Genomic DNA, 13,720 nt, shown 5'->3' with positions numbered 1-13,720 from the left:
AAAGCTGTAATTTTTTTTTTATTGGTGGTTGATGAATATGTAATGTGTTCAATTGACTATATTTGTACTAACACCAACACTGAAGCAAAGCAACTGAACACCAGATCACAGGGTACTAACTAATAAACTCATCTCAAGGTTGTCACAAACACTTAAACATCGAGCCCTGATGGAAATTCTAGCTGAAAAAGGAACACGACAAATACAAAACAAGGTGGCCACTTTAACATACAGTATTATTCTACATCTAAATCCATATGATCAAACTGTGATGATTGAATGAATTGTGTATGATGAGACATACAATGGAACATTGGTGTAGATTACATGTATTCTGAGCATCCAGACACGGGCTCATATACACATAGAAACACACACTGGCAATTCTACATGCTTTAATTGGTGGTTTGTACCTCATGTATCTTATGTAAATTAAGGGAAAGTGAGTACATGACACATGACACTCAAAGCTGCCGAAAATCCCACATTGAGGAGGAAAATATTGGTGATTAAAAACATTTAATGAAAAAGTACAATCTGAAACGCACAAAATGACTGAATGTAAAGCTGAATAGAAAATAAAGCAAAATAGACACCAATAATAGCATCTGCAAGTCAATTTCAGAGACCAAGTCTTCTTCTAACAGCCAAGCAGACCTGGGTCCAACAATATTTCCACATTTTCTTTTCATATTGTTTTGTTTGAAATGATACTTGGGTGGACTTTTGTTCAACGGGCTAAATTCCATAAAAAATAGTCAATATAAAATAATATTCTGCAACTGAACTCACTCCAAACCGACAGAGTAGCCTTGCTATATCAAATCTCACGTATTTGTTATACTGCTCAAAACCAGAAACAGATAATTATCCAAATATACATTTGTACCCAGATCTGTTGCAAAACAAAACGAAACAGATAAAATCAGGGGTTGTTTTGAGAAATGTTTGCAAATGTCAACAAAATGGAGAAATGGCCCCTCAAGAACAAAAAAAAAACAAGCTCAAAAACAAGTAAAAACTAAAATGAAGTTCTATATTAAGAATCAAATGTCTTTTGTTGTTGACTTCATCAACACATGTCCTTGTACCATGTGTCCTGACTTAATATCAGCATCAAGCTGGAGGAACAACCTAAGTCACCAAACAGGCATTAAACACTTCCTGAGTTAGCAGGAAACACCATACCTGCATGCGAGAACTTGGGAGGTGCTGAAGTTGCAACAGGGCTCAACTGACCCAGACTACAATCAGACACGTTTTTACTGCGCTGACAAAGACCCTCCAGCTGAGCTCCTCTCCACCCGTTATCTCACCTCTGCTGCAGAGGCCAAAGCAGTCGATGTGACTGGGTCCGATGAGAAGCGTGGAAGAGTTGTGGCCTTCATTGCCGTTGTCCTGAACCAATTACATGACCATGAACACTCTTCTTCTCTCCGTCTCATTCTCGCCATCAGACTCACATTTTCACGCGGCTTGCAGAAGACACACTCACCAACTAGGCGCAGATGCTCACGGCTGGACCAGACAACCAACACGTCCAACCACTCCATCGTTCGCCTCTTTCATCCCGCCTTCCAGTCCAGCCTTCCTGAGACTTGTCAAGTCTCCCTGACGCTGGCTGGGGAAGCCCACTGATCTTAACACATTCATACACACACGCACACTTCATCATAAGGGGGGGGAAAAAAAAGCTCAAGTGAAAGCCCCCTGCTTTCATTGCTTTTGCTTTTATTTCAAATGAAGTGGTTCTACGCTTTCTTTACCATTTCCGCTCCCCTGTTATCTCCTCTACTTCTTTCTCTGCTTAAGTGTGTCTTCTCTCGTGGCCGAGTGGCAAGCGGGCTTTAGCAGATGGGTTCCTTTGATTCCAGTTTAGCCCAGATCAGCCCACTTTGGCCCAGCTAAGGAAAGCAGGGATGTCTCGCACTGGGACGTTGCGGGTCAACGCTTTGACGCGCAGGTTACGGTCATCTGTAAGGAGTACCACCTCTCTTTGCAGCCTCACCGTCCCATCTGTGAGTGTGGGGGTGGGGGGGGGGGGGGGGGTTAGAGAGTAGCAAGAGATACACTTTATTCACTTCAGATTCCATGTTTTTATGCATGTTGGAAAACATGTACACTACCATTCAAAAGTTGGGGTCACTTAGAAATGTCTTTATTTTTCAAAGAAAAGCACTGTTTTTTCAATAAAGATAACATTAAATTAATCAAAAATACAATCTATACATTGTTAATGTGGTACATTAATATTCAAGGTGGAAGTGTCTGGTTTCTAATGAAATATCTCCATAGGTGTATAGAGGCCCATTTCCATCAACTATCACTCCAGTGTTCTAATGGTACATTGTGTTTGCTAATCGCCTTAGAAGACTAATGTCTGATTAGAAAACCCGTGCAATTATGCTAGCACAGCTGAAAACAGTTATGCTGGTGATATAAGCTATACAACTGGCCTTCCTTTGAGCTTTAAGTTTGAAGAACAACATTAATACTTCAAATATTAATCATTATTTCTAACCTTGTCAATGTCTTGACTATATTTTCTATTCAATTTTCAATTCATTTGAAAAATAAAAGTGTGAGTTTTCATGGAAGACACGAAATTGTCTGGGTGACCCCAAACTTTTGAACGGTAGTGTACACTGAATGAATGTTACATACTTCTCTGCCCAGGCATGAAATCCTTTGCCTTGTCTTTGCAGTAGTGGAGGCAGCAGGACAGAATCACGTCATCGTTGGTACCCTGAGGAAAAATGGAAAACTAAGCCAAAGAAAAAAAATTGGACAGACATTTGATGCAAGTAGTAATCGTCAATAAGAAGTCAACAACTGCTTCCCTGCTCGTCGCACGCTCTTAAACCAAATCAAAAAAATGTAATAAGACTAATTATGACGAAACGAACATTTTCGAGCTGTAATTATTTGGGCTCTCACCTGCTGTCCAGAGGTGTCTTCACTGCGGAAGGCGATGGATTCAAGCTGATTCCCTCTGCTCGTCAGGGCCCGGAGGTGCGGTTCCCTGGCTTCAAATCCTTTCTCCAGGAACGCCACTGCCAAGCGGGCCTTCTCCTGCACGGCCCGCACATGGGCCGCGGTAACATTGTAGTTGCCACGACCGCCATTGCTGCGTCCTCCTGACCCCGGTCCTCCCCCAAAGTGGTCCTGGCCTTTAGCCAAGCCATCCAACTCCGTAATCACTGTGCGAAAGAACACACACGCGTCAAGTAAGAAGTCTACGTGAACAAAGATGTATTTGTTCGACACTTATCAGACAAATTGGACATTCACGTCATTCTAAACATGTCACAGAAACACAACGTCATCCTTCTTCATCCAGCTGACGAGCGAGCGTACTCATCCATACATTTATTTACTCTTTTCTTTTCAGTCTTACCGATAAGTGGCACAACTATTACGTATGTTCCACACTGAAGGAGCTTCTTCAACCCTCCCAAGTGATCAATGAATCCATTGGTATCTGGAACCAAAAAGAGAGGCCTCACTGCCAGCTCCAACTGCCCGCCTGTCTGCAGCACCGCCTGGAACACACATGTTCAAAAAAAGTATTGAAAAAATGGATTCCATATGTAAAATTTCAGGCATTGCAGACACATTTTCAAACGTGAAAATCCATTGTGAGGTGTATGTAATGCTTTACCTGTATTTTATCCCTGCGCTTCTGTTGCTGTGCCAGTTTGTTGGTGAGGTCGTGACGTCGCGCCTTCAGCTGTCTGATGTCATTCTCACCGTCTCCCGCCTCGTCGTCTCCTGATGCGGACAGAGACGACTCCGCCTCGACTATGACATCATCAGACTGACAAACGGACACGGGTAAGACATGTTCAGAACGGTTGCTGCCACTATTTTCAACAGAAGCCGCTGAACTGCAGTGAAGACTTAACTTGCACAATTGTGCGCATGTCAAACTTTGTGCAGTGGGAGATGAACACATAGAGGGCGCCTAATGAAGAGGAAACGGATTTTAGAGGGAAGGCAGGAGAAAAACCAGTCACCTCTTTCTCCGTTAAAGAATCCTGCCTGCTCCTCGTATCTAGTGAGTGAGGAGGTGGAGAAGTCGCCACTGAGATGTATTTGCCTCCCTTGAAGGCCAACAGAGGCTCTTCTTGTCCACACAAGGCCTCCAGAAAGTACTTCAGCACCGTCACTCTCTTACAGTCGGCTGCTATTGCCTAAGGAAAGAGAGTGGCGGTACATGGGCATTAGATCTGGAAGAGGACAATTAGTGGTCTGGGTCAAATCTGGCAAGTTGAAGGTGACAGAAGAATAAATAATGTATGTCGCATTTACCAGGGCGAAAACGAAACGACGCGTTCCCTTTCCACTCACCAAGTCAGTGTGCTGGTCGGTGTAACAAGGCTCCTGCGGTGCAGAAAGCAGTGGGACAAAGCCAGCGAGCAGCCGGTCCTCCTTCAACTGCAGCACGGTCAACTCCTCGTCTCCCTCGACTTCTTCAGTGTCGACTTTGTACAGCGGCACTTCCTCATGGTCCACACGAGCCAGCAGGTTACACAGGTCAGCCAGGCACTGCCAAACATCAGGGCTGCAACTTGACGGAGAGGAAAAACTAATGCTGAGGAATGAGTATTGTAAAAGACCAAGGACCAGTACCAGTAGAGGCTAGGAGCAGAACCAATAGTGACTATGAATCAATAAATAATTGAATTTAAAACATGATGATATGTCAATAGTGTGTTCACAACTTAATTCCACTGCCCTCAAGTCGCCCCCCCTATAAAGAGTTACTGTAGGTTTAAAATGCTCACTCTATATTGCAGGGTGGTGGGTTCCACTGGTCTGGTTGCCCCAACATCCAGTCAGACCAGACCTTGATACTTGGCAGTATTTCTCTGAGGTCCAATGGAAAGGCAGAGACCCGCAACATACCCTCCAGCTCTTCCCCTTTGCCTTCCTCCTCTCCATCTGTCACAGGCACTGGTTCTAAAAGAGAACACAAAGAGATTATTTAAATACAACACTTAATAGACCCCAATGTCAGCATACCTGAAGTAGATACGAGTGTAGAGCCCAAGCTCTAAGACATGTGGCCGATACTTGGAACTTTCTGCGTCCGTACCTGCAGGAGTATCCCTGAGCAGTTCTGTGCAGCGCTGCACCAGCAGTGCGAACATGCCGAGGCCCAGAGACGTGCTTTGCTCTTGTAAAACGGAGCGCTCTTCTCCTTCTTCCCCTGAGAAACAGAAACAAGAATTTAAACACAGTACTTCCTCAACACCCCTTCGACCAACATTACGACTTTCTTGCGTGTAGCCCCCAGTATGTGTGTGTTCAACTATATTATCTCCGCCAGGGGAATAATGCGTTCGCTTGTGTGTGTGAGCGAGTGTGCATCTCTGTGTTTGTCCACAGAAAGCAGCAGGGGGCGCTAGTGAGACCACAACTGAGGGCATCCATGTCAAAGAGGCATAAGCAACTCTTAAATGGTCAACAAACCTGTCAGTTCAAACATGTGTTTCTTGTATGAAGTCACATTATAAAGAACAAATTAAAGATGTAAATGTTCATCAACAGCCATGTATTTGTATTAATTTAGCAGATAAACAGTAAATGAAAGCTTTGGAGTGATATTTCTTGATGATTATAATAGTGGTGTGTGTGTGTGTGTGTGTGTGCAGTATCACCTCTGCTGTGGATATTGTGTATGGTGAACATGTTGATGGTTATGATCTGCAGCAGGTGTGTGAAGCCCAGTAGGGCGGGGCCGTGCTGGAGCAGCGCCTTGAACTCCTGCAGGACACGGCTCGCCACTCGGGGGAAAGATTCCATGCTGTGTAGGCAAGGCACACACATTCAGAAAAAAAACAGACACACGTACACAAAATATAAATAATTCATACTCTTACAATCTATGAATTTAAGAGCGGGAATACACGAGATGACACTCACCCCACTTTAGTGAAGAGCTTCCCATGCGCATGTAGGAAACTCAGAATGAATCTTTTATTTAGCTAGAAGGAAAAACAGAGGACGAACATGTATGCATTACTAATCATTGGGAAACAGTTGTATTTGGAGCTAAAAGCCTTCCAGCGCATGACAAGAAAACACGTGACTTCATCCAGTGACTGTGACCAAGCACAGAGAGGTTTGGAGCCATTTAAATGCCCCTGGAGATTTGAACAAAGAGGGGTGGGAGGAAACGGAGCTGGAAAGAGCAAAGAGGATATACATACAGTACCAATAAGAAGTAATAATAATAATAGTAGTAATAATTGTTACAGAAAAAAAATCATCACGATAATGATCTTTCAATAGAAAACATGAATCTGACTCATATGAATGCCTGAGCACCTCCCATTGGTGGGGTACAAGATACACACGCCTAAGGAGACATTATATGATACAAAATAAATAAACAAAGGACATATCAAATGAGAAATAAATAAAAATAATGAATGAAAATACAAAGAGGGACAATTAAACTATGAAAAAGTGTGGGAGCCATTTGTAGGTAATTACGTAAAAAGAAATCATCAAAATCAGAAATATGTGCACAGAGACCATTTTCCTTGAGTGTATCCATGTGAAGGCACGCGACACACGTGACTGGATGTGCACGCGAGGATGAGAAGAGCGCGAGAGCAAAAGAAAGGAAGGGAACTTACATCACTAGCACTCAGACCTCCCAGCTCTCCATCCTGCTCAGAGTCTCGGCTGGACTCACTGCCTCCTCTCTGGGAGGACGGGGTTGCCGCTTGTCTGCTGGTGCGACTCCAAATTTCCACACGTGCTCCATCTTCCCCTCTTCCTCTTCCTCTTTCTGCCGGCCCCCTGGTGCCTCCTTCATGCTCCTGTCTCCTCCTTCGCTCGAGCTGCTCTTCCTGCGAGAACAACGACTGTAAACCAGGGGCACGTACACCGCCTAGTTTTTGGTAAATTACTTGGCAGGTGCAAACAACTGAAGCTTATGTCTGACCTTGCGCTTCGCGTCCTCAAACAGACTCATTAGGCTTTCCTTTGCGGTCAGGATGGCGTTGGAAGCTGCCAAGCTGCGCATGTAGTAATACACAGCATCCAACTTTCGCTTCTGTAAATGTGAACAAGTGGAAAGCAGGTAAGAGGAGGGAGTTATCCTGAAGAAGGACGCACACTGGGTACGTGAGAACAGAGAACACTCTTTAAGTTGTATTTTTCAAACATCCCATAGACATGCCAGGGTGACAAAAACATTAAGTTACTTAATTAATGTCATCCAATTATGCAAGCAAAGAGCTTTTTTGTTGCTCTCAACCTACTATCCTTACTTAAACTACGCATCACTTACTGTATAGACTGCCAGCAGGGCCAGCTGATTATATGGTCGTCCATTTTTGGGGGCAATCTGCTGGGCTTTCAGGTACCAGCTACAAACAAAATGGAAATGTGTAATCATGAGAGACCATCAGAGAAACTTTGTGGAAGCTGCAGACTTTCAACATTTCCTGCTTCTACTTTAAATGATATGGTTCTTATCTAATCTGTAATATTTAGCTTTGTCGAGTATGGTTCAAAGTTCCCTATCTGTCGCAGCCAGCAGCTCATAAAAAAATGGTGCAAGACTTAGAAATTCATGAATGACCTGAACATGAGTTTAAAAAGGACTACATAAAAGTAGGTTGTGTGGGAGTAATTAAACAGGTGTAAAAGTTCCCTCATTGCAAAAAGGCTGGTGCTAACGCCTGACCACCAGTTACAAGAGTTCAACAGTGTAGCCTCCTGACTCAAGAAAATTCAAATGATCAAAGCCAATACACACGCATGTTCAGAAAGGTCAAATTAGAGAGAATGCTTGAATTACAGCCTACCTGCGAGCTTTGCCATAGTTGGCCGAGTCACTGGTTTGTTCCCGATAACGTGCTATATCTCCTTGGCAAATCATGCAACGCTGTGCACTAATAAGAGCATACTTCACCTGAAAGACAAACAAAAAAATAGCTTTTCACATTTCACAAAATACATCGTTCGGTGAGGGGGTTTTATTTGCCAAATTCCGGCAGACACTTGGAATGCATTACATGCATTATTTGATAAATAGTTGAACATGTGTGCACACACAACCAAACAGAGCATTGCTGTACCGTTTTACGTAATGGCCGAGCCCGGATAGCCATACCATCCATGTAATCCTCTAATTTAAACTGGTACGCTGTCTGCAGCTTCTGGAGCAGCCCATCAAAGAATAGCGCCCCCTGTAAAACACAATGATCATCACAGACAATGGAAGACACACACACACACACACACACACACTAAAGTAGCAAAACAGTTTGACACAAATATTTCTAAGATTTTTAAGCAGCATATAAATGCACTGTGTATTGTACTCATTAAGGTTTACTGTTAGTGCTCAACCAGATTCAAAGCAAGGTCACTACTGTGTATCCCATATAAGTGCCCATAGAGGGACTAGATGTTGACACAACCTCCTCAACAAGAAAAAAAAAGTCACACAGATGTACAATGCTAGTTGCGGTAGCCTCCTTATTTTGTGAAACCCTGCCATGTCTTAATGACCCACACATTCCTTACCTCATCGAGCAGCGTAAGCAGCAGGTTTCTGTAATGAGGGGTGTCGTCACACGTGGGGTCTTTGAGTAGCTGCCGGAAGCGCTCGATGACCTGGTAGAAGACATTCTTCCACAAAGACTGATCCACGTTCTGAGAGTCGGAGTAGTCGATGTCCGTCAGGATGATCTGCTCATACAGCCCCAAAAGGTCAGCTCTAGAAAACAGAAGGGCATCACATGACAGTAGAGGAAGCCGACAGCCAAACAAGTGGAAGACAAAAATGTAAAAACACCACACACAAAAAGGAACAACGCCACGAACACAACCTGTCCTCACCTGAGCTGGGACATGCGATCCAGTCCATCAGCACTCACTCGGTCTCTGGACAGCAGGTTACTGAGCTGGAGCTCCTGTGCATCTGCAGCCCTCAGCAGCCTCCCCAGCTCTCCTCGGGCTTGTTGCTCCGCCTCTTCCAATGTCAAACTACCTCCTGCACCAGGCTGGGAATAACCTGCTCCCCTATAACTCCCACAGAACTGACCAACACCAGGACCCGGGTACATACCATTCGGGGGAGCCATTTGGTAGGGCCCCATATGATAAGGATATGGATAGCGTGGGTTGGTGGTATTGCCAGGACTATGCGAGTTGCTGGTGGGCATGGGGTAGCCGTAGGGGTTGTCAGAGTTTTGGAATTTGTAATAAGCCATGGCAGCAGCTTGCTGGGTTCGAAAGTGCTCAACCTGCGGGACCGGAGGACTGCCTGCCACCTCGTCATCCGTGTCCAGAAAGTGAAGTTGACCATATCCAGTCCCCGTCTGAAGATATATCGGCTGTTGGAGAGGTAGAAGCGGTGAGGATTGGGTGCTGGTAAGAGCAGGTTTCTGGTCGGGGTTATTTGGATCCCAGAGTCGCCTCACTCCTCCTCTGCCTCCTCGACTCCTGCCAGCTCCTCCCCCCCTAATTCCACCAAAAAGAAGCCGTTGCCCAACCTCGGGAGAATTGGAGAGATCTGTGTGAGCTGGAAGCACCAGGATGCCCCCACCTCTGCCGCGAGGAACCAAGACCGGCGTGCGTTGTTGTGACATCCCGCTGTGCGATGCGTTACCGGACGTTTTCTCGAGAGAAACCCGAAGGATTCCCCGACTTCCACCTTTGTTTCCTTTCGGTATGTTGCTTTCTACCCTCCGCCTCTCGGCACTTAGTTCTTCTCCCCCACCTCTTCTCCTCCTTTTATCTTCTGCTACGTCACTCATTTCACTCCCATCCGGTGATTCTGTAGATGATTGCCCATTGGCTGTCCAGCTTTGTAAGCGACTCCTTCGTCCTGCTCCACTATTAGCCATGCCCTCCTTGTTATTGTGCATAGGCTGCAAGCGGGTACTCTTCCTCCTCTCCACATCCATCCCTCGCCGAGGACCATCCAGGCTGGTCACACTGCTAGCTGAGCTACTGCTGGAAGTCCGATTTCGTGAGCGCCGAATATCTGATTTGGAATAGCGTTTTGAGGTTGGTGTTGTGATGTTCGCATTGGATTTGTTTCTTTCGCCTCTTTCAACAGCCCTGTCTGCATTTCGTTCCGTCTTAGGATCTTTCCCAGTGACTCTGGATTGGTGGTTGTTGTCTCTTCTGCTTTCTCTGCGATTCTCTCTTCCTTTGCTTTGTTGCGTGTCTCCTGTCTTCCCAGCTTTGTTATCCCGATCTGCATCTGCTGCTCTCCTCTCTCTGTCCTTCTCAGCTTTCCCCTGGTCAGTCGTTCCTCCACCACCTGGTTCATCTTCTCTTCTTCTGGAATCCTGATTCTTCTCTTTTTCCTTATCACCTCCTCTTCTTCTGCGGTTTCCCCTTTCCCTCTTCTCTATCTTTTCATCCATCTCTTTTCTTCCTCCCCCTTGGTCTCTCCTTTCTTTATCAATAGCTTCCCCTCTCCCGCAATTTAAGTATTCAATGGCTTGGTTTTCACATCCCACGTTACCCCTTTCTTTCACACAGAGTTGTTCCACTTTACTTGTCATTTTCTCAACTGAATCATTAGACGGTAATGGTGTTTTTTCCACATCTTGGAGCTCATGCTTTCTGTTTGTTTCACTGGATTTTGATTTGATGTATTCATGTTGAACTTTTACTTCTTTAGCTTTCCCTTCCTGCTTCTGTATGGATGTTGTTTTGTTTCCCTCCCTTTCCCCTGTACTCAACTGGGATTCTGGATCGGTTTTCTGCTTATTCTGGCTAGGAGTAGGCATATCCTGCTCTTGTCCGACTCCAGAGTCCTTTCCCTGGTTGCTCCTCCGGCTCCCAGGTTGATAAAGTTCTCGATCTGGTTTGCGGGCTTTCCGTGTTGGCTTAGCAGCTCCAGCAGCTTCCTGGTGTTCGCTGTCATTTTCAACATCGCCTTTCTCTTTGTTTGCTTCTGATTTACACTGTGACTGAAGGCCCTTTCTATGGTTCTGCATGTTACTACCATCACCTGTCATCCGGTCTTCTTCCTTTTTGTTAATGTCATCATCTGTGCACCACTGTCTCTCTAAAACCACCCTTTTCTTACTCTGTGATGGTTGACCATGATCATGTGAATCAGCAGCCAGGGGATCACTTTGACCAGTTTCTCCCTCTTCACCGTCACGGGGACACCGTCCATTTCCAGCTACCGGCTGGTAGCGCTGCAGTTCAGGACGTTTTGCTTCACACTTCCTATGCTGCTTGTTTACTAGATGCTCCTCTTGCTTCTCTGCTGAAACAAAAAGAGTGAGTATGGGTATTAAAGAATATGGTTGACATTTTAAGTTTCTATTTTAGTATGTACATTTTTTTAAATGCCGCAGACTATCTCTCAGTACATTCTGACATTCCTTCCCTGTCTGTGGCACCCGGCCCATTCATTTTCACTGAAGACGTAAATCACTAAAAATCACAAATACAACTAATGAACCAAAATAAACAATTTCCCCGTCATCAATATGCATTTGGTGAACTAATTGATGGCAACGGTGCACGTTGAATTGACTAATACAAAAGAATACATGTTAGTGTTTTTTTGTGCAATTTGTAAACAATTAGAAAAATAAAACAATATATCAACAACTGTTGTTAGCCAACTGACATTGTTCTTGTTTCAAATAATAACCTGTGCGGAAAACATGTCCATATTCACGCAATCACGACCTGACAGTACATGGCTCAGTTTAGCCTTTCCTGAGGATTAATGTTCACCAACAAGAGTCGCGTGTATCTGTCCTAACAGCTTTCAACGTTAACGTTCCATAATTCGGACACATTTGTTCTACAAATCGACAACAAGTAAACGGATTAAATATAAAGAACAGTGTGGTAAGTAGAAACAGGATAAAGTTGTGTATCTGGTGCCGTTGTGGTTGAAGGGGGCGTTTAAAACTGAGCGCGCGCGACCAAATAAGGGGTAAAGGCAGATAGCGAGCTAGCTAACAACATTAGCTGCTTACAAACTTAGCAACTCCGTAGGCTACTTTAAGCTAACTTGTAACACTTCTTTACTTGTATCCATCAACTTGTTCACGAATGTATTCCTTCCAGTCATCTAATTCACTTCGTCTCACCTTTCGGACATTCAGTCATATTGACTGAACTCGACGTCGAAGCTCTGAGTTCCGCAGCTGAGATTCGTACTCTGTCCAGCTCATGCGCCATCTTTGCTCTCACTGAAACAACAAACACAACACGTACGGTGGCCGCGCTGGATCAACTGTGTTCACCGGGAGACGTAAAAGCGAAAGTTTAAACCAATCGAAAAGTTTCCGTCTCTGGTCTTTTACTTATAAGATATAAGTAGAAACAATAGACATTTTAAAGTCTACATAAAAGTCCTGGATTCAAAATGTAACTATTATACCTCTATTTCACTCGGCTATGAGAGCTATATTTATTAGGCTACGAACGTTCATTTAAATTTGAAGAACAAATGGAACACAACATGTCCTTATTAGTCTCACACAGGATGTATTCATGTAAAGCGTTACTGTGTTTTTCTCTCTCAGCGTTTTTGTTAATTTTGTCCATATCCATTTTCTTTATTGTGATTATCAACATAAGTCCCACTTAGGTTATTAGACATATGTTCTTTTGATGTAGACTAATTGCTGGTTGTGTGTTATGTCAAGCTATTTTAATCGGTATCCGATAATAATAATGATAATTAGCTAAATTTTTTCCTAATAATTCCTATTAATCAAAAAATGACACATAGGGATTACATCTTGTCATCAAATATGTTATGTAGACATATGCTATTTGAAACTAAATTAGACAAAATGCGTGTCAGTCTAACATGTTATGTAATTGTTACGTATAGGCCTTGGCCTACATATAAGGCCTGGAGGAAGGGGGTTTAAAAGTCTGCTGCACATTATACAAAGAAACGTACATCCTATATACAAACACGCCGTCAGTTCAACACAATAGCCACTAGATGTCAGAATTGGTGACTTATTCTACTTTGTAGTTCAACTATCCCATAACCCTTTAAATTGGCCCAACAACGAACTTGATCCCTTTTACTTTTGATATTCCGTCGAAGCAATTTATGTGAATGAAGCAACATCTCCTCCTTATCACATCTGTGCATGTGAGTGTGTACACGCAAATGTACGCGCGCGCGTGTGTGTGTGCGCGCGTGTGTGTGTGTGTGTGTGTGTGTGTGTGTGTGTGTGTGTGTGTGTGTAGGGGAGGGGGGTGCGTGGAGAGTTCAGGCATGCATCATCGGTGTGGCTTATGCTAGTAAACAGCTTAATTTCCTACACCAAATTAAAGGGACAGAGACCTGTGTCCTTCCTATGAATCTCCCACACGTTATTCTTCATACAGAGCCAAACCTCTTCTTACACGCTCCTTCATCCCGTCACTAAATTATTCATCCAGGGTGCTGGAAGGCGTACTTCTTTGGCATAGTAATCAGATAAGTCTCCACATACATATGTGTCTTTATAAGATTAGTTAATTTGGTCCTAAATTGCCTATTAAAGTATACCAAATAACACAAAATAGTCAGGCAACTGTTAAATTAGGCTATTATATATATTATACCATTTTACAAACTGTCTATTTATCTGTTGTTTGTATTTTCTGTTGATTTCAAAATGTTTCTAATTACACACTGTTTGGTTTTACTGTCATAGTCTTTTTTCATTGTATTACTTTATTCTATTAATGTATTTCTTTT

At 43.8% G+C, this 13,720-nt stretch overlaps 1 protein-coding gene across 6 annotated transcripts; it reads right to left on the bottom strand.

Moving 5' to 3' along the window:
* Positions 1-12,192, bottom strand: smg6 (SMG6 nonsense mediated mRNA decay factor). Of its 6 annotated transcripts, none has more exons than XM_056409627.1 (19): positions 12,102-12,192; positions 8,866-11,260; positions 8,551-8,743; positions 8,100-8,210; positions 7,827-7,933; positions 7,307-7,385; positions 6,959-7,069; positions 6,648-6,863; positions 5,929-5,990; positions 5,664-5,809; positions 5,099-5,212; positions 4,788-4,962; positions 4,351-4,594; positions 4,017-4,193; positions 3,662-3,817; positions 3,398-3,542; positions 2,938-3,200; positions 2,665-2,746; positions 1-2,016 (listed from the first exon to the last, which is right to left on the bottom strand). In XM_056409627.1, exons 1-19 carry the CDS (start codon positions 12,190-12,192, stop codon positions 1,886-1,888), a joined length of 4,998 nt encoding a protein of 1,665 aa, XP_056265602.1. In that variant the 3' UTR covers positions 1-1,885. The 6 variants fall into 6 exon arrangements, with proteins under 6 accessions (XP_056265602.1, XP_056265618.1, XP_056265624.1 ...); XM_056409643.1 differs by having other exon boundaries at positions 4,351-4,588; XM_056409649.1 differs by having other exon boundaries at positions 4,351-4,570.
* Between the last annotated feature and the right edge of the window lie 1,528 nt (positions 12,193-13,720).

This window comes from Pseudoliparis swirei, chromosome 3 (assembly GCF_029220125.1).
Source record: "Pseudoliparis swirei isolate HS2019 ecotype Mariana Trench chromosome 3, NWPU_hadal_v1, whole genome shotgun sequence".
Taxonomy (NCBI): Eukaryota; Metazoa; Chordata; class Actinopteri; order Perciformes; family Liparidae; genus Pseudoliparis; species Pseudoliparis swirei.
This window is presented reverse-complemented; position numbering and strand designations above follow the sequence as displayed.